This window comes from Strix aluco, chromosome 5 (assembly GCF_031877795.1).
Source record: "Strix aluco isolate bStrAlu1 chromosome 5, bStrAlu1.hap1, whole genome shotgun sequence".
NCBI lineage: Eukaryota > Metazoa > Chordata > Aves > Strigiformes > Strigidae > Strix > Strix aluco.
Genome location: NC_133935.1, coordinates 15,540,499 through 15,565,275, shown reverse-complemented (window position 1 = coordinate 15,565,275; position 24,777 = coordinate 15,540,499). Strand labels below are relative to the sequence as shown.

The following is a 24,777-nucleotide window of genomic DNA, read 5'->3' as shown; positions in this document are numbered from 1 at the left end:
CACAGCACGGCCTGGCCTGGCCTGGCCCGGCCCGCTCCTCACAGCGCGCCCTCCCCACCGAGACACCCGACCCAACGGTTACAGGGAGCGGGCCCGCACCGCCCCTAGCACCGCCCCTAGCACCGCCCCTAGCACCGCCCCTAGCACCGCCCCTAGCACCGCCCCTAGCACCGCCCCTAGCACCGCCCCTAGCACCGCCCCTAGCACCGCCCCTAGCACCGCCCCTAGCACCGCCCCTAGCACCGCCCCTAGCACCGCCCCTAGCACCGCCCCTAGCACCGCCCCTAGCACCGCCCCTAGCACCGCCCCTAGCACCGCCCCTAGCACCGCCCCTAGCACCGCCCCTAGCACCGCCCCTAGCACCGCCCCTAGCACCGCCCCTAGCACCGCCCCTAGCACCGCCCCTAGCACCGCCCCTAGCACCGCCCCGCCGCGGCGGCCCCTCCTCAGGTGAGGGCCGGCACCGCCCCGCGCCCAGGTCGGAGCCCGGAAGCCCCGCGGCCCTGGCGGCAGGGCCATGGCGGGCACGGGGCGGCGGCAGCTGCGCCTGCTGCTTCTCCTCCTCGTCTTCCTCATCCCGCCCGCCGGCGCGGCCCTGCGGCCGCTGCTGGACGCCGCGCCGCCTTTCACCTGCTCCCAGCCGGTAAGCGCGGCGGGGTCGGGAGCGCCGGCCGGCGAGCGGCGGGGCCGGGCAGGGGGCCGGCGGCGGGGCCGGGGAGGCGGGGGTTTCCCGCTTCCTGCGGTGCTTCGCGGCCGCTCACCGCCGGGGTGCCGGGGCGCGGACAGGGTCGAGGAGCCGGCGGGCCGGCGGCGGGGGGCGGCCGGGAGGTTGGAATGAGGGAGCGGCTTCCCGGCTGGAGGGGCTGGGGGTGGTGCGGGGGTCAGCGCGGTCTCGCTGTCCCGGGAAAGGACTTGTCGGGCGCGGTGCCCCCGGCTGGTGCCCGGGCCCGTTCCCCTCCCGCCCTCCCGAGCCGGGAGCAGCGAGGGGTCTGGGGCAGACGCCCCGGAGCTGCCTCGCTCCCAGCTGCGGCCCCGGCGGGCAGAGGAGCTCTGGCGGCCAGCGCTGGTCCGAAGCGGAGCCTAGAAGCGGGGAGAGCTGCCCGGGCAGGCGGCGGGGCGGCGGCGCAGATGGTGGCCGCGGGCGGGTTCCCCCCTCCGAGCCCTCGCCGCTGGCCGTGGGTGCCCTCGGCCCGTCCGAGGTCGGTGGCGGTTCCGGCCCTGCTGCAGACCTCATCCTCGTGTCAGGCTGTGCTGCTCAGTTAAGAGCCGGTGCTTGTTTTTGTAGGGTTTGGGGGCTTGATTGGGGCTGACGTGGGCTGTGTGTATTGGAGCAGCTGTACATAGCACATCTGCATTAACTTAATGTTAAACCAGAATTATAAATACCGTAGAATTAGCCTGGCCATGTAATGGCTGCCAGGAAATGCCTGTCCCTAACATCTCTAAGGGGCCATGGCTGGGATTTGCTAAAACTGCCTGAAGTTACTGAGCAGGATGTGAGTCTTTGCTCATAGCAGAGGTTGCCTAATGTCCTAAATGTTTTAACCTGTTCCTTGCAGCTGAGGGATTTTTGGGAGGAAGTAGGGAAACTCTGCTGAAGGAATAGGTGACCAAACATTATATGTGTTTGAAAATTTACAAAGGCAAATTTTGGTTGTCTTTTCTCTCTGTGGAATCAGCCAGAGAAGATACAGCTTGAGAGGTGCAGATGTGGTGTCTATATAAAAAGTGAACTAACCAACCTGAGCTAACTTTGGCACCCCAAAGTATGAACTCTTAGCTGGTCTCTCTCTCTGGGGGGGTTGTTTGGGGTGGGGTTTTTTTTGTTTAAGATACATGTAAAGAGTGTGTAGAAGGGTGAAGAGATATGGGTTTGCTTTTTATTTCTGTGAACAATAGTGGTGCATGCATAAACAGGATAATGGACAGCTATCTTCTAAGCTAGAAAGTTTTATATGTCACAATGCACTCTCAGCAGTCTAGTGAAAGTGGCTAGTCAGTGTAACTATAGACATACATAAACCAAAATGTGTCCTTTCGGATGAAAGCTTCTATAATCTTTTCCTGTACATGTTTCCTGTCCTTTGTCTATTCTGCCTGCTTTCCTAAAGTTTGACCATATACTTACCCCTATTTTACCTGATCTCTGCTCTGCTGCCTTCACTCTTATTTTAAAATACCCCAAGAAAATAGACCACTTCTGCAGTTTTACTTTAGGCTAGGTATTATGGAGTTACAAAATGCAAAATCTTAGCAAAGGGGAAAGAGGACATTACAATATTGCTTAAGCATTTAACATAATCTAGGGGGGTCCCAAACATGTAGTCACACAGAGCTTGAGAGTTTCTGTGAGTCCTTGGATGCTTTGACTGACTTTGTCTTCCTGGCAGTACCTCCTTTTTTTAGGGAACATGAACCACAGTAACTTGGTGGGGGGTTCACCAGTTCATCACCGACTTTCACTGAGGAAGCATGTTGCCCTGTGCTCTGGACGTGCTCATTGATCAGTGAATGTCTAAGCCTGCTACTTTGGCCTTTTCTTTCAGTAAGCTGTTTTCGAAAATGCAGAGAGACTTAAGAAAAATGAGTTGACTTAAGCCCATGAGCAGCCTCTTTAAGAAGCAATTGTGAAGCTGCTGACACATATAGGAAAAAGTACCATCAGCTGAAGTTATGACAGTTGAAAACAATTTCCCCTTCCCTTTCTGTCGGTTGCACTGTTTTCAGAGGATGATTCAGTAACCCTTCCAATGAGTGACTGAGTGTGGTTCAAAAGGGAAGCTGTTGCTGAGCAGGGTTGGTGAGACCTACTTCCTTTTTCTAACCCACCACACTCAGGCTGCTGTTGCTGAGCTTCAGAGTAGGTCAGGGTGAGCACCAGCTTTTTTTTTTTCCAGCAAAACCCTCATGTGTCAGAGGCAGTTTAGGAGATGGAGTGGTGGAGAGAAAGTGTCTTATCAGTATTGGTAGACACCTACAAATTGTGAAAGTAAAACTAAATGCTCATTAAGAGCTCATCTTATTAAAATGCCAAGAAATACATTTAATGGGCCTTATTCACCACCACTCCATCAAACCTGCTCAGCTGTAAGGCTGAATAGCACAGCTGCAAATCCAATTCATTCTAATAACTATTATTTGAACATGTCATCTGCAGGGAAGTGGGTTTCAGGTTTGGGTTTTTTTTTTCCATGCACAGGGGAAGAACATCCCATAGCTTAAATACCTATTTTATTGTTCACCATCAAGTGTTTAATCATTGTGTTCAGTCATAGGGCTGTAACTGTTTCATGACATGGCATGTCTCAGTCTTCTGTGTTTATAAACTTGCCATCTTTAAGGGGCTGGATAGGTGTACAGGGTTTGGTCTTTGAAATCTATCTTGCCAGGTTGATGGATATTCACTAAAAGTCTCTGGAGAAGAATTGATGTAACATCTCTCGTGAGGGTGAGTGATGGTGGTGCCTGTGAAGGAAGACTTTTCCTGGTCCGCCTTTACGAATGTGTTCATTTGCCTTTGCTATTGACTGACTTCTCTTATTCCCCTCTGTGTAATCTTTTTGCTATATAGGATGTTACCATAAACCATGGTCACATTTAGTGCTACTAAAATATTTCTGGACTTCTTGGCACAAAAAGGGTTAGTGGTCAAAACTATCAAAATATTATAAAGAGAACGTTAAAAATTATTTTTGTGAAGAAACTTCAACTTTTGAGTCTGGACTTGATTTTGCTGAAAACTTGTATGAGGGCAAGAGGAAAAACTATGAAGAAAAATGCTTTAAAAAACAAAACAATTTTGTAAAAGATAATTGTTTCCTACCAGCCTTAAACAAATCATCTTTCAGCAGTTATTCCTGTAATGTATTCATGTACTATTGATCTCTGCTTCTTTTAACTAAGGAATCAGGAAAGGAAAACTAGAGTAAACTTCAAATTGGCCAAGCCTCAGAAGATACGTAAAATGGGTCATAGGTGAGAGGCAGATTTTGGAAAGCTGGAGCCCTTCCTCATTAGCAGCTACTCTTTAAAGGAAAACTGGATGCTTGGCCTGCTCACAGCAGTTTCTTGCTAGTTACCCCAGCATCTTGCTGGGAAACCTTGGCCTCTATTAATTCAATTGAATTGTTATGACATGGTGCTGTTAGTTTCCTGGGTTTTTTTTTCAGATTCATATGATTCTCCATGGCATATGGTCTGTTCTTTTTTTATGTCAAAAGCAAGAAAAATCTTGAGAAAAAGAGCAAAATAAACAGTCGCCTAGCTTTCTGTGGTTATATGGCAAGTAAACATGAAGAATTGACTGTGCCTGTCCTCTTCTGCTGATAATAGTTTCAGGCATCACGTCACAACTGTCTTGTCATATTTATGCCTCCTGTGTCTGTAACTTTGCTTGTTGGGCCTGAAAGGCAATAGGAAGCTGGTGAGAAGAGAACATCTGAATTTGAGCCACCTTTTCTATAATAACGTGCAAAGCATGTTGTGTGGCTGTGGGCTCCATCTTCAGCTTTTCTGCAGAGCTCTTAATTTTTGTTCCTTCTCCTCCCATTTGTCTACTTGTCTGTGACACATGTCTCAGTTCCGTCAACGCTTCTTACATGCTTCTAGCTTTATGTGGGTGAGCAGAAACAATCATTACTGTAACTTTATTTCTAGTGTATCATCTAAATTTGTGCTTGCTCACATAGGGAAATGGCTAAGTACTTCTGCTGACCACAGCTTTGTTAATGCACTCTGAATGAACCAGTGCATCAGATAAGGTTTTGGGTTGGTTGAACCTTAACAAGGGAAAACCAGCATGTATTCCCGCTGGTGCTGAGGAGGTAGCCAGTGAAACGTGGAAGTAGTTGACTTATTTTACTGAAAAACTGACTTGTCTTTCTCTTTAATTGCTTCCTGGCTTTTGGATATCATTCTCTGGAGTTACACTTCCTTGGTATAAGTGTGCCCTCAGCTGCAGCACAGCCCAGTCCCATTCACCTGGGCAGTATCCAAAAAGGAGATGAGGGTTTTCATGGTGACTTGTTTCTAGGTATCCTTTGGGGTTGCTATACCTCCGCCTGCATTGTGGCTTTATCATCTCCTTCCATTATCTTTGTTTCCTTATGACAATAGTGAGGACTTCCTGGCTGGATGAATTGTTCTTCTGAGCATTTTTGGCTGTTAGGTCATCCTTTTAGTGCTTTGAGGACTGGGAAGGGGGTCAACCAACAGTTGAGTTGGTGCAGGCTGCCGTGTGGTGGGAGAATCCTTCCCCACTTCTTGTGGTAAACCTGCTGAATTCTTGACAAACTGGTGGTGGCTTAAATACTCCAACATATAAAAAGGTAACAGCAGGTAAAGAGGCTAGTGTGGGGTAGGAAAAAAACATATGTAGGTAGCCCCTTGAAAATACTGAGTAGGATTGGGTAACAGTGATGCACCAGAAAAACTTGTCATTTGTCCCCATAGAAACCCAGTGTTGAAAGGTAAGAGGTATCTTAATTGTCAAGTTTCAGTTCTGAATCCTCATCATCCAGTTGATGGTTCCTGATTAAGCTCTGGGCCTTCTAATGAATGTCAGAAATGGCACAGCCTCATTGATGCTGGGAACGTCATTGTGAACACTTTACCTGGAATAATAGGCCTGGAGGAAGAGAGAATCCATTTATATGCTGTGCTGGTTCAATGTTCATATTGATCATAAAACAAAAAAGGGGAAATGCAGCACTTCGTCTTTTAACCATGTCTTATCTGCTAATAAACAGAAACACCAGCACCTAAATGAAAGCAGGTGTTGCTGCTCTTCAGGCAAATAATGCCTTATATAAATAAGGGCTTTATCATGATGTGATTTACAATAATTACTGCAACTGCAACAGAACAAGGACAAAATTACTGAATATTAAGTGATAGGTTTTAACAGAAGTAATTAAATTACAAACAAAAACCCATGGTTAGTAGCCAGTTATTTTTGTTGCCTGTTGTGAGTTCATCCCAACCAGCAGCTCAGCCCCACGCAGCTACTCCCTCTCCCGCAGTGGGCTGGGAAGAGAATTGGGAGGGCAAAAGCAAGAAAAGTTGTGAATTGAGATAAAGACCGATTAACAGGTAAAGCAAAAGCTATGCACGCAAGCAACGCAAAATAGGAAATTAATTTGCTACTTCCCATCAGCAGGAAGATATTTAGCAATCCCCAGGAAAACAGGGCTTGGGAAGACAAATCCTGTAACTCCAAATGCCTGCCCCTCTTCCTCCTCCTTCCCCCAGTTCTATTGCTGAGCACAACATCATATGGTCTAGGGTATCCCTTTAGTCAGTTGGGGTCAGCGGTCCTGGCTGTGTCTCCTCCCAAATTCTTGTGCACACCCAGCCTACATGCGCTTGGGGGGAGCAGTGTGAGAAACAGAAAAGGCCTTGATACGGTGTAAGCACTGTTCAGTAATAACTGAAACATCCCTGTGTTATCAACACTGTTTTGGTCTCAAATTCAAAACACAGCACCATACCAGCTGCTGTGAAGAAAATGAACTCTATCCCAGCCAAAACCACTGCACCTGTTTATGCAAGGAGCATTGTCAGGTTAAATAATTTACCTAAGAAAGTGTGATTAAGCATTTGAAGTGTTAGTAGTAATTTTTTTTTTCCATAGCTTAATCTGCTTTTCCATACTGGTAGTTACAATTTCTATTTTCTTTTTCAGTGATTGTAGTTTAGCTAGTTTTGGTTTGGTTTAATCAGCATTTGCTTGCTTGCTTTCTAGGTTTTTTCCCATTATCAAAGGATTTAGGTTGCAGACACTACGTGGGAGTGTTCTGGGATGGGAGGGGCTGGGAGGAAACCTGATTTGGGAGGTAAAAGGTTGCAATAACATTTCTACTAACTACACTTGTAATCAGTTTTTAAGTCTGACAGGTTCTAAATATTCAATGGAGGATTTGTCTGCAATAATTAGGTGCAGTGTAATTGTGAAAGTACAGTTCAGACTAAATTGGTATTTATATGCAGATTGATCAAATTGATTCCCCTAGCTGTGGCTGGCTTGACCTTTTGAGCACAACAAAAATAGTGAAAAGTACCTCTTACATGTCCTTGCATATTGACATTAAGTCCATAGGTTTATTTTGCTCTTGATTATGTTAGAGCTCCTCTGCCCCACGCAGGACACTGCTACACAGCTTTTGGGTCTGCTTATGCCATGACTCACATCTAGCCAGATCTTGTTTGTGTGTTTCCGGAGTTGTTAGTGCCACAGCCTAGCAGTGAGGCTGGGGATGCAACAGTGAGTTGAAAACTTCAAGAAGATCCAGAGCAAAGATGAAGGGGGAAGGCAGGTGGCTTCTGCAGGTGAGCTGCCAACACCTGGGAGTCTGGGGAGAAAAAGGAAGGAGAACATGGTGGGAGAAAGACAAGGAAAGGTTAAATATGTCACTGTTTATCCCCCTTCCCTCCTCTTTTATAAAAGAAGCTTTTATTACCAGTGAAAAGTAATCAGAATATTTGTTCCAACTGTGGGATGTTGCCTTAGTCCTAATTTAGTGCACCAAAGATGATTTCATATTGAAAAATACAATGTTGCTAGCTAGCTGGTAGGAAAACAATTCTTCACCAAAGTTCAGTTCTCGGGCAAAGTGTTATATAGATTTGTGTATACTTAGAAGTTCAGGGTGGCCAATAAGGCAGATTCCTTCCTTTGAACTGATTTAAATGTTTTCTAAATGATGATAAAGTTGGTCAATATTACACAACTTGGGTGTTGCACTGAATCTTTTTCAATATACCTATATCTTGAGTACATTTGTAGCACTACTTATTGGAGTGTGGATATATTTATTGTGAAGGGTGCCTGAAGACTGGATTTATACCTGGGTATTGTTTTTGACTTGAGTAACAAAAGCCTGGAAGAGATTTTCAGGTTTTATTTTTTATATAAGCATGAGGACCTTAATGCCAAATCTGCCTGCTTTCACTCAAGGTTTGTGGGAACACAGATAACATTAGCTGAAATGTAAGCATTAATGTCTGAAGTATTTTCTTCTTAGAACTCTGCTCATGTTTGAAATCAGTTGCTCAGCACAGCTTGTATGATACCTTATTTCACCAATTGCTTATACTTTGTATTTCCTTCAAATAATAGAAAGCTTATTAATTGATGTGATGTTTTGCCTTCACTAGGACTTCTTTAAAGGCAGGATGTAGTTCTGTCTTGTTACAAGCAGACGAAGGCCAGCACAGCAGTGAAAGAGCAGTGCCTACCTTCTTCCTCAGGCCTGGTGGTTTTTTCCCAGCCTCTCCCATACAAGCAGGAACAGAGGTGCAGCAGAGCAGAAGGGCAGAAGGTCTGGTTTACAACTGACCTCTCTTTCTTCCCTTGAGCCCAGGTGCCTGCATGGTCACTCACATGCTTGTGCCAGCACAGGGCAGGCTGCAGTGCTGGCGTGTAAGTGAAGGGAGGTTTAGGACTGTGCCTCTGGCAGTGATGCTGTGTAATGGCAACTCAGTGTCTGTGAAACTTAAGCTTTCTGTGCCACACTGGAGGGCATGTTCACTACAGAAAAGGCACGGTTGCCTTTTTCAAGCACCAGCCCCTGAAAATGTAAATACAATCTTGGATAGCCATGGCTACACTGCATTAATAAGCTAAGCCCCAAATACACTTGGAGTTGACCATAGCAAGTTGCAGAGAGGTTAAAAACCCTGCTGCCTTGCCTCCTCCGCTGGAATGAATTATATTGTGGCAACAGCGTGACAGTAATATTCACCTTGTATGTCAAGGCATAGGAGATGAGTGGGAGGAAACCTAGCCTTCATCTTGATTTATGAAGTCAGTGAAAACTTAAGATGTCATCATCACTAGAATTTTGCATCACATTAACCAAGCAAGGTTACGTGCTTTTTTCCTGGAAACCATGGGGTCTTCCAGTATAAACAAAACATACCTGGGAGATACCAGGGAGAAACCAGAGCCCACATAACTTCTGGTTGCTTCTTTATGTTCAGGACATCTTTATCCTTAACATGAAAGAGTCTAATCCTGATTAATTTTTTTTTTCCTTCATGGGTTGCCTCTCAAATATATTTCTAGAAACTAAAATCACCATATCCTACTTTCAAGCCTGGCACTTGCTAAACGTTGTCTTTTCCCTTCCCTGCTTCTTACGTGGCATGGGGAAAAAGACCATCTGTGACTGATGCAGCCTTTCTGTTCAGGGGTACCCTGCAGTAGGCGGTGTGTACTCCAGCGGCAAGCCTAGCTGCAGAGAGCTCATGCTTCCAGTCAGATGGGCTCAGACCTTGCAAGCCTTACCAGCATGATCACTACTGGGTAGCAGTAACTTAAAGCAATGGTGTTTAAAAAACATACCCATCTACTTCAAGCTGTCTTTCATGTCAAGCTGGTTTCTTTTTTCACAGTCCTGGATTTTGGAAGATTTTCCCCATCATCATGTTGCATTTTTGCCTCTCTTTAATTTGTTTCCATTATTGCAACTACTACTGTCGCATATGCAGTCCAGGTGTGCACAGGTTTTGTGCCCTGTGTCCTTTGGTTTTCTGATTAACAAGTTTGTACAACGTTTCCTGATGGTTAATTCTTCCAGTTTGTATGCATCCATATTGACTTAATGGCTTTCTTCCTGCCACCAGGCAGAAGCAAATTACTGTCAATCCAGTTTCTATTCTGAGAGTAATATTCTTGTTTCTTTTCCCCCCACAGGATTTAAACTGCCTCGTAAGAAATAGTAAGTAATTTTTTTTTTCTTCATTGTTGTTTTCTCAGCAGATCACGCATTTTTCTTTTTAAACTGGGTTCATACAGCAAGTTCTTCCTGCTAGAGTCAGAGAGATGTAAAGTGAAGCACTGCTATCATGCCTTGCATTGGGAGTTTTTGGTTTGATCCTTAATCAGCTCCAGCTAAAGAGGAATGGGAAGTTTAAGTCTTTTTCAGAATAGAGTTTGGGGGTGGGGGATGGGGTGGGTGGAACACAATCCAACTTGTTTAGTTTCTATTTAAAGCTGGGACAGTTAATTTTTAATGAAATAAGAATTTTAGGACAAGTTTGTCAGTAAATGTTCATTACAAGCTATTATATCTATGATAGTATTTGAAAAATTAATATATGAACTAGAATTAGAAAAGGGGCATAAAGGGGTGCAGCTGTGAGCAATTAATGTAAATTTTGGGGCATAAAGTCCATGAATTAACTCGATCTTAAAGGTCTTTTCTAACCTAAATGATTCTATGATTTTGAAAAGGAAACTAGAGTTACTGTAAATCCCACTGAACAAATATATTGGACATATCAGGTGTAAGGGGTCAAGTCTTAGCAGTGGCACACATCTGAAACACTTATTATGAGTAATGTTCTTAAAAACAAACAAACAGTGTTCTGCATTTGTCCATTTGGTACATGGAGGTGTCTGGATGGTGCTGCAGAACTCATTGGCCTTTCTTTGTAGTCGTCATTGTAAGCAGGCTCATTTCTGCCTCAGTGCCCAACCCTGTATCATACTGGCACAAGTATTTTTGTAGCCATGCTTGACATGCCAGATCAGGGAGATTACTATCCTGAAAATAAACAGATTTTAAAATTTTTTGGCAGGAGAGGGATTGGGTGGGATCAGATCATATTTCCCACTGGCAGACGGCCGTTGGAATACAGCTTGACAACACAGCTAAGGCAAACTGCAGCTTCACCATTGAAATGCTGCCTTATTTGAATATTTAGTTTAAATTCTGTCTTATGGTTTTTGTTATGTTGTTCTGCTCTAGGGGAAAGAGATTTTTTTTTTTTTTTAGTGCTTAGTACACTTTTCTGAAAAGTACTTCAGTAACCAGGTTTGGTTAGAGAAGTAAATATAAAATAAACCTTTCATTAGCAGCATGGTTTTCTATGAGCTGAAACTGGTAGCAAAACATGTTCTGCTTTTGAGTTCAACCTACAAATTTAGTCTCTTGCTCTTCATTGTTCTCTTTCCAGTATTACAGTGGTTTAGTGTGGATGCAACAAGTAGTTAAAGAATATCATACTGATCTCTCCAAAGCCTGTATAATGGTTTTACATCCTTTTTCTTTTTTGATATATTACATGATCACACTAGTCTATTCATATGATTCATAAATTGCATGACTCAGCTCATGTTCAGTAGTTTTTCTGCTAGTTTTTCAGCAATAATGTTATAAATAAATACTGTTATAAATTCCCATTAGGTAAATATGGCCTACGTTACATGTGCTTAGATGTGTGTTACAGTGTGTCAAGAAGTGTTTTGTCTGAATGGGTCCAATATACAAAGTGACTCAGATTTGTTTTTATTGATAGTTCTGCTTTCCCCTCCCCCCAAGGCTGACAGTTATCATATGCTGTATCATAAGTTATTTTGTATTTTCTTCTAGGTTGTTAATATTTTTAGAAAAGTACATAGCATTAGGCCTACGTTCACCCCCACAGAACTATTTAAGACATTCAAACAGTAATGATTTCCCACTTAAAACTCCTCCTTGATTTGTCAGCCTAGTTCTTCCTGTGTTTGTGCTTCACTGATATTCAGCAGAGCTATTTTTGATATGCTCTGATAAGTCAAATGTCTTACAAAAGTCCAAGCAGATCATGTCTATCTAATGCCTGTCACACCTGATTTCATTTTCTGATGAGATTACAGGAACAGTTTTCCCTAACACTGTATTGACTAGCATAAATTATTTTTCTGTCCAGAGAGCTCATTAGTTTAGGAAAGGCATAACAAGCAGTTGTGGGAAGCTAAATTCAAATTAGAAAGCAGTTTTTAAACAGGAAGTAATTAACTGTTGGAACAATTTCCCTGGGTATCTGACAGACTTCTTATAATTGGAAGGCTGGAAATGAGTACAGGTCTTCTAACATAGGTCTGTTTCAGCAGCAAGATATGGACTTGTTGCGGGAGATACTGAGTAAACTTACATGACCTGTTTAGCCTGACTACATTGATTGTGATAATTACTAATGGATTTTAAGGAAAAGAGGAAGTGTAAGTTACTAGAATGAGTGAGTTCAGAATATTACAAGCAATTTATAAAGTACTTGCATGCTGAAAACTGCCATTCTGAACTGTGAAACAGTCCAGCAAATTTTGCCCTCTGGGTAATCCTGACCCAAAGGACAGACCATAATTGCAATTTGACAGAGCTTCCTCGGCCTCACTCTAAATGGTGGTTTTCATTTGCTGGACAGGTACCTGCATGGAGGCAAGCTGGCTCCAGTCCACGTGGACTCCTTCTGCTCCAAGCAGTCTTGATGTCTCTTCTGACGTTTTCCGTCAGCTGGATGGAAAACTGCTCCCTGTGCTTCGGATAGAATGGAAAGTGGCCACTGATGGTAAGTGGTGGTTGTTTAATGTGAGCGTGTAGTAGAGGAATTAGGCACAATCTAGAAAGGATACAGAGGAGAATTATGACTTGAAGTCTTTCACTGATCTAGTTGTGAAATGTTTGAAATTTGGGGGTTTGGCTGCTTCATTTTGGTTTGGGGGATGTTTTTTATTTTTTCTTGATGACTGAATCAGGTCTTTGGGTGTGCTGGGTATTCAAGAGTTTAAAATGCTTCCACTAGCATGGGATAGTGACATTTAAAATGGGAAAAGCAGATAAAAATGAATCAAGGGGCCTGCACCTTTACCGCGGTAGTGAGGGGAAAAAGGAGGTTCGCGCTGCAAGCCTTGCCTTTTCAGGGCATAGTAATGACTGCAGCAGCCCCATGCAGGGGAATTACATCTACGAACTGAACAAATGAGAATTAATTTGAGAGCACAAATTATGTACTGTTGCACCCAGTGCAAGTTCTTCCCATTTCAGGTAATCCAGTCCTTGTAACTTAGGTTTCCTATATGATAAAGGAATAATTATCTCATTGCTGGAGCCTAAATGAGTACCAGTAAGTCAGGTTTTCTCATGCTCTGAATATCTTGGCATATGATGCTTCCCTTGAGTGCTCTCGTCCATGGCTTTACACTGATTCAAGACAGAATTAAACACATTAATTTCTTCCTTCTGCAGGCCTGTGTCTGAGGGCTGTACAAAGTTATCATCTCAGTATAGCTGTAGTAGTGTAGAAGCAGGTGTGACTCAAGTAACCCAGCCATTTAGCATAGCTATGGTTATAAACTTTCTCATTGGGGTTGTCTATCAAAATAAAAGCATATTTGCTTTAGTGCCCAAACTGCCTGAAGCAGCCTTAAGAGGCAGAGCTAAACACAACACTGAACCTGTGGAAATGCCAGGATGTCTGGAAGAATGAAGTTGTCTTCTACTCTGCCCCTTCATTTGCCCAGATGGAGCTCTTGCCATACAGGACAATCTTTAAGGTGAAAGTCGTGTTAGTCAACCTTGCACACTCACTTTTTCATGTCCAGTTATCTCTGTGTTGGGATCCTCAGTGCTTCAAAGGAGTAAGACTGTGACAAGACTAGGCACAGTGGTAATCTCTGTGAGGGTTGCAACCTCTACACGTGCAGGTGACAGGAAAAGAAAGACATCTCTCTCTGTCCCTGTGTCTGCAGCTAGCATCCGGTATCTCCGAGGGGCAGAGCTGGCTGTGATGCAAGTGAACAGCAATCGACAGGTCTGCGCCCGGTTTGACTTTCAGAACAACTTGACGCTTCAGGTCCGACCAGATGGAGGCCGGGTGAGTGCTAAGGGCTGTAAACTACTTTTTCTCATCCGTGTTTTAGTTCTGCTTTCACTGTCATACAGCAAGGTTCTTGATTAAAAAGTACAGACTGCTTAGAAGAGTTGGTGAAACAAGATACTGGGCTTGAGAGTTGCTGTCGTTTCCAGTTTGTTTTACACTTGTGTGTAACTACATACAAGCTGCTTCCTTATCTTGGCTTCTCTTTCACTCTTCCCATCCTTCAGGTTTTAAGAATTGTTGCTCTCAATGCCTAGCACATGTCGTCATTCTGGATGTTGCTTAAAGCAAGTAATCGTAGGAGTTTTTGCATTCTGCTTGACAGCAGTGACATTTATAGCCTTTTTAACTCAAGCCTTTCTTTTACTTCCACTTTTTTCTTGTACTCTTGCTGTGGAGACAAGGACCAACCTTGGGGATGCTCCTTCAGCTTACACTTAGTCTAGGAAGCTTGTCAGAAGAATGCTGAGCATCCACATCTCCCTTTATGAACAAAGGAATCTGGAGTTCATTGCTTACCACACAGAATTTGGCCATAGTTAGCTTACCATCTGGAGCCAGTGCCTCTCCAAGAATTTGCACAGCATTGCTGATGTGGAAAACGGTATAGATTTAAGAAGATGTGTATGTCATGGCCAGGTACAGAACTATACATGTATAAGTGCAATTCTAAATGCACTTGCACTGCACTGCAAGATTCATACTGGACTCAAACCTGCATATTTTAGCCTAATCTCCTTCTAGTTCACAATGTAATTTAGTGGAAACTGCACACAGTTGTTTGGTGTAAGATTGTTGTATCAGCTCAAAGATCCCAAGAAATAACTGTCCTTTTCTCATTCCAAACAGAAGAATTTGGGACAGACCAAGGGACTGTACATTTAATACACTTGAGATCCTCGGGTTTTTTTAACAGTCAAGCTTCAGAAAAAGGGGTCATATGGGATGAGGAAACACAGTGGAACAGGGCCAAGTCAGCTGTTAATTTCAGTGCCTTTACAGAACAATATTCTTGTTTTAAGTCCTTGTGAATGTGTTTTGTTTTCAGTGGAATTTCACTTTTGACCGTTTTGAAGTGGAACCTGGCCAGACTTACCAAGTGACTGTCTACCACCTGCCCAAACTGGATGTAGACGGAGACTACAATTGCAAGTCCATGTCTCTCACAATGCCTGGTAGGAGATACTCTCGTTCACTTAGGCCTTGAGCTTAGGACTGTGATGGTTTGTGGACCTGTGGGTTGGGTCCAGACCAGATCCATGAACTGTGAGCAAGTTTGGCAGTAGGATGGCAGTATTATAAAAACCTGATGTCCTTTCTGAGTATTGCTGTTTAGAAAGCCCATGGTGCTAGCTTTATCTACAATACCCTTGTGGTATATATCCAAAATGCATGTATCATTTGTGCTACAAGTTACCATCCTTGTTTCTGGGATTCTGTGTCCAGAAGTTTATCAAATCTCTGCTCAGAATAAGGTTCATGTGGAGGGACTATTCTGTGAAGGACAGACCCTTTGATTCTGGTTGACTATAGTTCCTACATGGAAGATACTGCTATAAAAAGTTTTATATGCTCTCTAGAAAGCTGGACAAAGCCTTGGACTTGGGCCTCTAATTTCTGAGAAATTGCATGTGTAGCTTGTCAAGAATTCTGTTACAGCTATGGCTAAAGAGACATTCATAGTTAAACCTGAAAACTAATATAGATGCCCCTCTGAGGGGCTGTTTGAAGGTAAGTTACATCTCCTGGATTTTGTTGCTGAAATGTTCATCAGTGAAACAGGCACAAAGATACTTCATCTGCATGAATGGGGCTGTAGAGTCATCTTTTGTTGTCTCTGCAGACTATTGCTTCTACTTAGTTTGAAGTGTTTCGAAGGTGCCCCTCTGCTTGTGGAAGCTGGAAGTACAGGCCAGAACTCCCAAATTGAAAGGAGTAAAGTTTAGCTTCTAATATTAAATCTTAGACACGTGAAGTTTGATTTCAAAGGCACAGTTAGGTATAATTTACCAAGAAACTTGATAGAGCTGAGTGCCTGAGCCTTTCTTGTGTATGTGAAAATTTTCCTGTAACTAAAAAGAGTTTTTGTTGTTTTTCCCAAAGACACTGAGCATCTGCAGTGCCCTCTGTCTGCACTGACTAAATATTTGACACTCAATACAGAGCTTTAAAACTGGTTCATAATTTTCTTCTTAACTTGCTTACAGCTGTCAACATGACTTTGTCATTATAAAATGGCACAGTATGTGGTGTGTCAGTCAATGTGAGGTGGAAAAGGAGAGGGAGCACTTGCTTTTCAGCCTTCTTATCCTTTCTTATACCTGGTCACTCTAAGAACTTCCTGGCTTTTATCCTCCACTGTTCTTTAGAAACCTGATGCATTGTGTCAAGCTCAGCAGTTGCAGGGAACTTTGCTGATTAGAACTTATGCATGAATTACAGGGGCACTGTAAATTTTTCAACTTTGAAAGTTGGAAATTTAAGATATGCAATGTTTTATTTCAACTGTTTAAGCAGGGAGTTGTTCCATTTCCTTTGTCTAAACCCTGGAGGAGAGACATAATGTAGGCTGAGACTTGTAAATCACACATTGCTAAATGTTGAATATGTAACTCTGGGTTTGACTGAAGAAATTCACAAAGAGCAGGGACAATCTGCTAAATTAAGCGAAGAGAATTATACATGTGGAAGAGCGTTTTGGGATCAAGAAAGATTCCAGCCTCCTAGTTTTCCTGGGACAGAATGCTTTTGAAGGAATCTATCACTGTGGCGCTCTCAAGGTCCAGAGATCAATACGAAGTCTTAATTCCACTATGACCCTCTCTGCACAAGTCTTACATTAGCAAGGCTTGTCAAATAATATTACTCATTATAATAAGTATTGTATGTTTTCAGTCTTTTCTTATTATCTGTGTTCTGGGGAAAAAAAACAGAAACGTAACGTCAGTGGAGAGGCTAGTTTATACACTGGAAACTAGTACTGTTCTGCTGCAGAATTTTAGTACTGCTTTTGAACAAAGGTCTCGTCTCATCAAGGCGGGCTTGGTTAGGTGTCTAGCTTCTGATAAGAAACTGGGTAGTTTTTTCTAAATGCAAGTACAATGTTCCTGACTAGTCACTGATGGTCTTTCTTGCAGACTGCAAGGACTCTCTGATGAAAAGAACTATCCCATGTATAAAGACAGGTAAAAATTTTTCTGTTTGAGTCATGTAGACATGGGTACTCTGCTGAAATATTTCTGACAACTGAGAAACTTGGGAATATCTCCACTACTTCCAGGCAGCTTGTGGGAGCCCAGGATCCAAGGTAAAGTTATAGATGATACAACTCTGCTCGTGAGCTTTAATCCATGGATGGAGTCAGCCCGATACCAAATTCATGTGGCCAGTTTCCTGAATGAGAAGAAGTGTAAAATGATCACACGTGATTTCACTGAGGTAATTACCTTCCTAAATTATATCCTCTGTGGTAATTTAGGCAAACATTTCTCTAATGGTTGGTAAACAAGGACTTGGAGCCATGATGTAGGAGATGTAACAAATGCGCTTAAATTCCTTGAAAACAGCTGTCCTTTTCACAGATTTTTAATTGCCTTTGGAAAGAGGAACTTTATTTCAGGAATTTGGTGAATAAAAGATCAAAATGAGGTTTTATAATGCATGGAGCAGTCTGTAAACATCTGCAGAGAAGAACAAAAATCAATATTTGACTATCTGGGCTTTATTACCTTTGTCAAGCCAATGCCTGGGGGATGAGACTAAATAAATCGACCAAAAAAAATTGAGGTGCAAAGTTTCAATAAATCATTGAAGTAGTTTATCAAATGTGATAGCGGGGGAGGGGGGTGTTGATTAAATTTTTTTTAGATCAAGAGAATGGGTGGTTTTGTAACAGATACTTCCATCAAAGTGGGAATCAATTCCTGTAGGTCTTACATCCTGTGTTGTGAAAGGCAAAAAGTAGATTCAGAGTGTCCTCTGACATAAATGTTCCCCTTCAGGTATCTGAGGGAGGATAAATGCTGAATATTTGGTACCAGTCTCCCCCTCTTCCTTGGGTGGAGGGCAGATATATTAGCATTCAGTTTGTTCAATCTTTCCATTCCTTCCACACTTAAACCCTTTGCACTGCATGCATTGATATGTATTAAGTTATTACTGACATAGCTGGTACAGCTGTGTGCATATTTCCCTGGTAGAGGGGAATATACCTCATTTTGGAGTATGTATCTGCTGATCACTGTAAAGAATGTATTTAGGTTATCATATTGATTGTATACTGCAGGTAACAAGGGCAACTTATTTGTCTGTTCTAGTGTCAGAAGCAGCAGTGTTGACAGCTGGTTTTAATTAAATGAGGAAGCTTGTTAATGTTTACACATTAAATAACTGAAGACATTTACATTGTTAAGAAACTGTAAGTTTAAGTTAACACATTTGAAGTTATATAACATACATCCTTAATTGTTTCCTGTTACCTGTGCAACCTTAGCCTGCTGTCTTAATTGTATTACCATGTCTGTCACACAGAACGCCTGCAGTGATGGCGGCCAGACCATTTATCCGTTTTGTTCTCTGTGGGGTACTTTTTCAAAAAAAAAAAAAGAAATTTCAAAGAAATTTCTGCTTCTTTGGACCACTCCATATGTCAGCTCCTTTTCTTTTTTCCTGCTTTCATTCCATTTTCTTACTTCCCTTATAACTTGCATCTGATTCTGCAGGATGGATTGCAACAGCAAGTGAATGTCACAATCAAAATAGAGAAGAACATAAGAGCTTGCTGCAACTACGAAATACAGGTAGAATCTCACTGCTGTCCCTGTGTCCTTCCTTCACCAACGAGGCAATGAGCAGCTTAGGAATGTTACAGGTTTTTGCAGAGTGTTTTGTTCTGAGTTTGGCTAATCTCTAATTACCTGTATCGGGGAAATAATGATTATGTCTGAATGAACAATTTTTTTTGTATAGGTATTCTCTGTAGACGGTGTCTTTTCCTTAGTATAGGGTTCCCAAGTTAGAGAATATGGAGTGGGAAGGGCAAGTGTGCAACCTCAGGAGCTCACTGCCTTCTTAATGTATAGTGTAAGAATTCTTGTTTAATCTTGGTTTTTGAAGGGAATTCTGTGTCCCTGTGCTAAAATACAGGGAATGTCGAGGCGGGGGGGAAATAAAGTGAGGAACAAAATTGCTTTTAAGAATAGCTTCTATTTTCTGAATTTATTTCGACTGCAGATTCAGCCATTCTTTGTGAACTGTGGCACAGACTGTCTGAGACATTCTGCTTTCATCCCATGTTCGCCAGCTCCAAGTGAGAACTGCTTTTCTGTAAATTAGATTCCTATTGTCTTACAGATGAGAGCTGAATTTGTAATATAGCTCTTGTCTTTTGCAGGTACAGACCCATCAGGTAAGAAGTTCTTCCAGTACCCTGAAACTTTTTTTGCTGCTCTTTTACTGTCATATAGAATAACAAACGATCCTCCCTGGGAATGACCCGATGGGCAGGAAATGTTCCCTTGTAACACTGAGTTCAGAATGAACTATGTTAAGAGTTACTTCACCATCATTTAATGAGGCAAGTATTTGTATGCAGTGTGAACCTTAAAGAGCAATTTTTTTAGAGATACTTCACTTGCATAAAACTCTGAGAAACAGTTTTGACAAGAAGAGTCTTAATATAAAATACTTTCTGTCACTTTGCTCAGTGTTAAAAAATTTGCATAATATAAAGCAGCTTTTGGAGAGAATAGCTTGCATATATTCATCTTTATGAATGTCAAGATAAATCATGTGCATAATGATTTTACATCTTTTTTTGGCTGCACAACACCTGTAAGGAGCTAGTTTGCACAAGATTTAAAAAGAAAAAACCACCTGTAGATTGAAAAAAATCTACATCACCCAAAATAGTGATTTTTTTTTTTTTTTTTTTTTTTAAGATAGATTATATGAACAGGCAGGTCATGGGCAGCATGCCTGTCAAAGCTGAGTAAATGTTGCTATTTAGAGGAAGGTTATTGATCTGTGTTTTCAGTGTGCTGCACATATGGTTCTTTGTGGAGCAAGTTTATGATTTAAAGCATCATCATCAACGCAGGAATTTGTTTTGAGAAGTGACTGTGGTATGTTGTAAGGGGGGAGTGCTGGACTACCCGTGGTTTTGGGCAGAGCCAGGGTCCTTCTCCCTTGGCCCCTACTGCTCAAGAGACTTCTGTTCTTTGGTGAAACTCTTTCTGTGTAAAGCAGTGTCTGAGCACTACTTTTGTACTGCAGGTGATATGATTATATGGCTCTACTGGTGTATCACTGGGATCTGTGTGTTACTGGTGGGATCAGTCATAGCAGGTGTGATTTGTATGACCAAAAAACGAGCAGGTAAGACTCATACCAGCTAGGAAGAAAAGATTCAATGCTAAAACTATATTTTTTTTTTCCTACTTCTATACCTATTCCTATTGCTGTTTTCTTCCTTGCTGTTCTGATGTCTTGCCACTGAGATAATGCCTATGTAAACACTTTCTTCTGTTTTACATCATAGAACTTGTAACATCCTAATACCATCCACCTAGTTAAGTAAAGCTTTCCACTGGTTATGCTGTCTGATACTCCACAGAGCTTCAGAGCTCATGAGGGGGGAAAAAGGAACTTCATAGTTCAGCCCTTTGTTTCCTGCAGATTGCTACAGATATCTTTTCCATTTATTTTTCTCCTGCGTTGCAGGAGAGTTCTGCAGGACAGAAGCTCCCTGTTTGTCCAGACTCTAGTCTTTCCTCTGTCCCCCAAAGTCTTTACAAAATTCATTTTTATATTATTTTGAGCTTAAATAATGTTTTTCAATTAAGATGGAAAAAGAAAAACAGGACACAGAGGTTGACACTGAGCAGGTTGAAAAATTGGGTACTTGAGGACTAATTTCTAGTCTTTTGTGTTGCAACTATGAGGCAGTTATCACAGGGAAACTCACTGGGGGTTTTTTTACCCAAGAGGAGTAATTGGAAATCTTTTGGAAAATTTCTTAACATCAAACTTATCTTAGATAAGATGTAGCTAGGGACATTTTAGTCACCTCTTCAGAGAAGCCTCTTAAGAAAAAACTATCTTTAATAAAGCCCCTTCTCCTTAAGGAGGAGGTAGCAGAACAATTGGCGCTCTGTACTACTTAAGGCTGGCCAGATGTGGGGAAGATGGAGAAAACTGGTTTTGAGTGCATTCCTTCTCCTCTCAAACGAAAAATGTAGCGAAGTACATAGCAAAACTGGCTGTAGAAGAGTCTTTATTCATTTAGTACTTTTTTTATTAGACTTCTTCCTCCCCATGGTTTTATCCCTGCACAGTTAAAGATTTTGGTTTTAACCCAATCTTTGGAAGGTGTTGTGATTTTAAGGGTTTAATCTTACTTTGTGTTTTCAGAACTGACAGTGACTTTCTCTCTCTTCCAGGACGTCGGCGAGGGAAATGCAACCACAATGATTTGCAGACTGGTAAGATGTCCTGCCTGTGTTTTATCAAGCATGTGTAATGTGTTCTGGAAGTCTCCCACAATTGTCCAGAAGGGGCTCTCATAGGCTCTCCTACTCTATAGTGTGTTTCTCAAAACCAAAAGGTAGCCTTAGGATTTTCCTGTTTAGCTAAAAGAAACTTTGTATATGGAATTTGGAATGTCGTATTTGCCAGATGGGAGACAATCGCTTTGTAAAGCGGTGAGGCTTTTGACCCAGCTGAGGCTGTACTGGCAGAAGAACCTTTGCTAATAGTCTAAGCCATAGCAATAGGAGATAGGTTTGGGGTGGGTACACTCGGCTCTCCAGCAGAGAATATAGCTACACTTGCAAGCCTCTTAAAGCTGGTATATTACTTTTTTGTGTTTGTGCAATTCCATGAACCATCCAGGCATTTTTGTAAATTACAGCTCCACTGTCTGGACTTTGGTATTGAATTTCTACAATGAGATGGTGTCTGCTTATGCTGCCAAAATAGCTTCAAAACTGGTAGTTGCTAGAACCTTTTGTTAATATTCTCCTATGCTGATTGCTGCTGGCTTGCACCATTACAATTTGGGCATGTAGCTGGGATGAATATTTTTCTGTCTTTCAGCAGCATCATATACCGACCTTCCTCTGCCACCCTTGAAGCCCCGAAAGGTTTGGATTGTGTACTCTGCTGATCACCTGCTGTACGTGGATGTGGTGCTGAAGTTTGCTGAGTTTCTGATGACCGTCTGTGGCACTACTGTAGCCTTAGATCTGCTAGAAGATCATCAGATCTCAGAGTTAGGGCCGTTGCCTTGGCTTACTCGACAGAAGAAGGAAATGGAAGACCTGTCTTCAAAGATCATCATCTTATGTTCACGGGGCACCCAGGCCAAATGGCAGGCCATGCTTGGGAGTGAGCCTGTGTGTCTCAAGCAAGATCAACAAAAGCCAATGGGCGACCTGTTCACCCCAGCCTTGAATTTGATCCTGCCAGATTTCAAGAAGCCAGCCTGTTTTGGAATGTATATAGTCTGCTATTTTGAGGGGATAAGTAGCGAGAAAGATATACCTGATCTGTTCAATGTCACATCCAGGTACCAACTGATGGATAAATTTGAGGATATTTATTTTCGCATTCAGGACTTGGAGAAGTTTGAACCTGGGCGCATCCATCGAATCCAGGAAATCACAGCCGAAAATTACATCGATACCCCTAGTGGGAGGAAGCTGAAAGAGGCAGTACAAAAGTTCAAGAACTGGCAGACGGAGCACCCAGACTGGTTTGAGAGTGAAACTGTCTGCTTGGATAATGATGAGGAGTTGCAGTCCCTAAACAGAGAGAGCCAGGTGGATTCATTGCTAAGTGAACCGGGTGGAATTGTGAAACACCAGCTGCACCTACGGGAGCCTGACCCTGACTGCTGTTATGTCATCAACCTCCACATGCATGAAGGTGAAAGTAGAGGCTGTAAACTGCAACCTCAACTTAATCCGTGTGGGGATCCGACTTCTCAGACTATGGTACTTTGTATGGATGACGCTCCTCTAGTTCAGGTAGTAGAGCCAGTCTCTTCCACAGAAGATGGAAATATACTTGGTCATCGTGTGCTGAGTAATGAGGACTGTATGGAAGGAGTTCCTCTTCTGGAGACAAGCTTTCCAATGAGGAATAACATCATCCTCCACAATGACTCTGAAGTTTCAGCAATAGATGACCAGAGTCCTGCAAATCTCTCAGGTGAACTGAGACACCATCTGAATGGACTCATGTACTCTCTTTATCAGCAGAGTGTAATTCCTTCAGAGCCATCTCTCTGCCAAGAGGAGGCTAACAAGCAAAACCAGTTGGTCTTTGATGACCAATGCAAAGACCAAAGACAGTCAGTGCAGTCAGACCAGGGCTACATCTCTAGATGTTCTCCTCTGCCTCCTGATGACCTTGTGGAGGAGGAGGAGGAGGAAGAGGAGGAGGAGGGTCAGGAAAAACAGGTTGTCTTCCATGAACTCTCTCCAGAGGTCTTGAACAGTCTAAAGAGTCTCCAGCAGCAGCTGTTTTTCCAGGACATTCAACGGAGCTCTGACTGGGGGTATCAACCTGAGGTGATGGACACTGGCCAAGGTTTGGAGGACTGTTAGGCTCTATCTGGGACCTGCTCCATTTCAAATACAGGGATGGAAGGTGGTACCATGCACAGTGCTGAAACTGCATCTCCAACACCATCCTTGTCCTTGTATTATCAATGACTTACTGGTGGGATCTTCCTGTCTGCTAGGAGGCAGGATTGCCCACCAGACTGGTAATGTTGCTTGCAATCTCTGTGGAGAGAAGCAACGAATATTAGCTACCCCTGTGAAACAACAGGCAGTAGTTCTGTTCCTTGGGGAAATGCATGACATTGAGTCCTCACTGATGGATGGCAGAAAAATTGTTGTGGCTCATCCACTTGTGCCTTCAAAATGCCCTCCAGCTGTACTGGTTCTATTGCACTGGATAGAAGTCATGGCCATGGTTTGGAAAATAAATTTAGATAACATGGCAAAATTTGCATTGCCATTTTAATACACACTTTAAATTTTTTGTTGTAAATACTGTTAAAGATGTGCCTTAAACTTCAGCTAGGATAGTGCTGTCTATCTGGTTGATATATGTATCTAGAGAATTTTTTCTTTTGCCACTCATTCATTCATTTGCAACTGCATTTCCATGGCCATTCACAAATCGAGTAACTGAGTGGGATAAACTTGTAAATGAGGAGTCTTCATATCTCTCCCTACTGGGACGTATGTGCTTGAAAACCAACAGGAGGAAGGAGGGAAGAGGAATAATGGACCAAAAAATGGGATTCAGACTTACTATACAATTATAAGAAGGATCTGGGGCTGAATACAGAATTACTGAATCAGGGGAATCTGGCGTATTCTGTAACGCACTGCTGCAGCGCTGTTTGCTTTTGGACATCTTAGCACCAGGAAGACTTGAACCGAAGATGTAGGTAGTGACAGCAATTAAGGAAATGAAAGACTGTTTTGGAGGAGAAAAAAAGTGTAGCTTCAGCAGATGCTGTTTTAGATTGGAAATTATAACAGAGTTAGAGGAGGCTGAGCTAAAATGAGTGTAAAACTTACGTGGATATAAACTCGAGCACGTGTGATTCAGGTTAACCATTGTGAAAAAGAGACTAAGGGGTTCATCTTCCAGGAGCAGTGATGGTAACTGTATCAATTCCAGTGTTTGTTAAAAAGTGGGCTTGATGCACTAGAAAAAATTGTTCCCTGTGAGTGATTGCGTGTTGGCCCATGTAGCACTGGCCAGGTGGCAGACTAGTTGAGGGTGGTGTTTACGCTGTTTGTCGTCACAATTTCTGCAGTCTGGCCCACTGGATAACAGCTTGAGATGTAAATACATCCAGGCCTTTCACCTCTCCCTCTCTTTTGTGTTCAGACAAGCTTGTCATCTTCCTGTCTTAAGTTTACTTGTCAAAAAAATCTTAAGATAATTTTATTTCAGCTTTTTAAAAATCTGATATCTCAGAAGATAATCTGTTCTCTTGACTTGCCACCAATATTGTATTATGTGTATTTTATAATTTTATTTGTTTATAAATTGTGTTTTGTTCCTTAAATTAAAAAACAATAATACTTTTGGATATATTTACTTCAACAT

At 42.5% G+C, this 24,777-nt stretch overlaps 1 protein-coding gene across 3 annotated transcripts; it reads left to right on the top strand.

The window, feature by feature from the left end:
- Positions 1-463: 463 nt before the first annotated feature.
- IL17RA (interleukin 17 receptor A) lies at positions 464-24,777 on the top strand. 3 transcript variants are annotated; one of them, XM_074826097.1, is made up of 13 exons: positions 464-643; positions 9,695-9,719; positions 12,190-12,333; positions 13,514-13,638; positions 14,690-14,816; positions 16,779-16,826; positions 16,922-17,079; positions 18,363-18,440; positions 18,874-18,949; positions 19,034-19,048; positions 19,915-20,016; positions 21,081-21,122; positions 21,739-24,777. In XM_074826097.1, exons 1-13 carry the CDS (start codon positions 518-520, stop codon positions 23,247-23,249), a joined length of 2,577 nt encoding a protein of 858 aa, XP_074682198.1. In that variant the 5' UTR covers positions 464-517; the 3' UTR covers positions 23,250-24,777. The 3 variants fall into 3 exon arrangements, with proteins under 3 accessions (XP_074682198.1, XP_074682197.1, XP_074682199.1); XM_074826096.1 differs by having other exon boundaries at positions 21,736-24,777; XM_074826098.1 differs by lacking the exon at positions 19,034-19,048 and having other exon boundaries at positions 21,736-24,777.

Bases quoted from the DNA above. Each gene is read 5' to 3' on its own strand.
- IL17RA (XM_074826096.1), top strand. From the start codon at position 518: ATGGCGGGCACGGGGCGGCGGCAGCTGCGCCTGCTGCTTCTCCTCCTC. The intron at 12,334-13,513 runs GTAAGTGGTGGT...CTGTGTCTGCAG, and splicing joins ATGGAAAGTGGCCACTGATG to CTAGCATCCGGTATCTCCGA. The intron at 16,827-16,921 runs GTAAAAATTTTT...CACTACTTCCAG, and splicing joins TATCCCATGTATAAAGACAG to GCAGCTTGTGGGAGCCCAGG.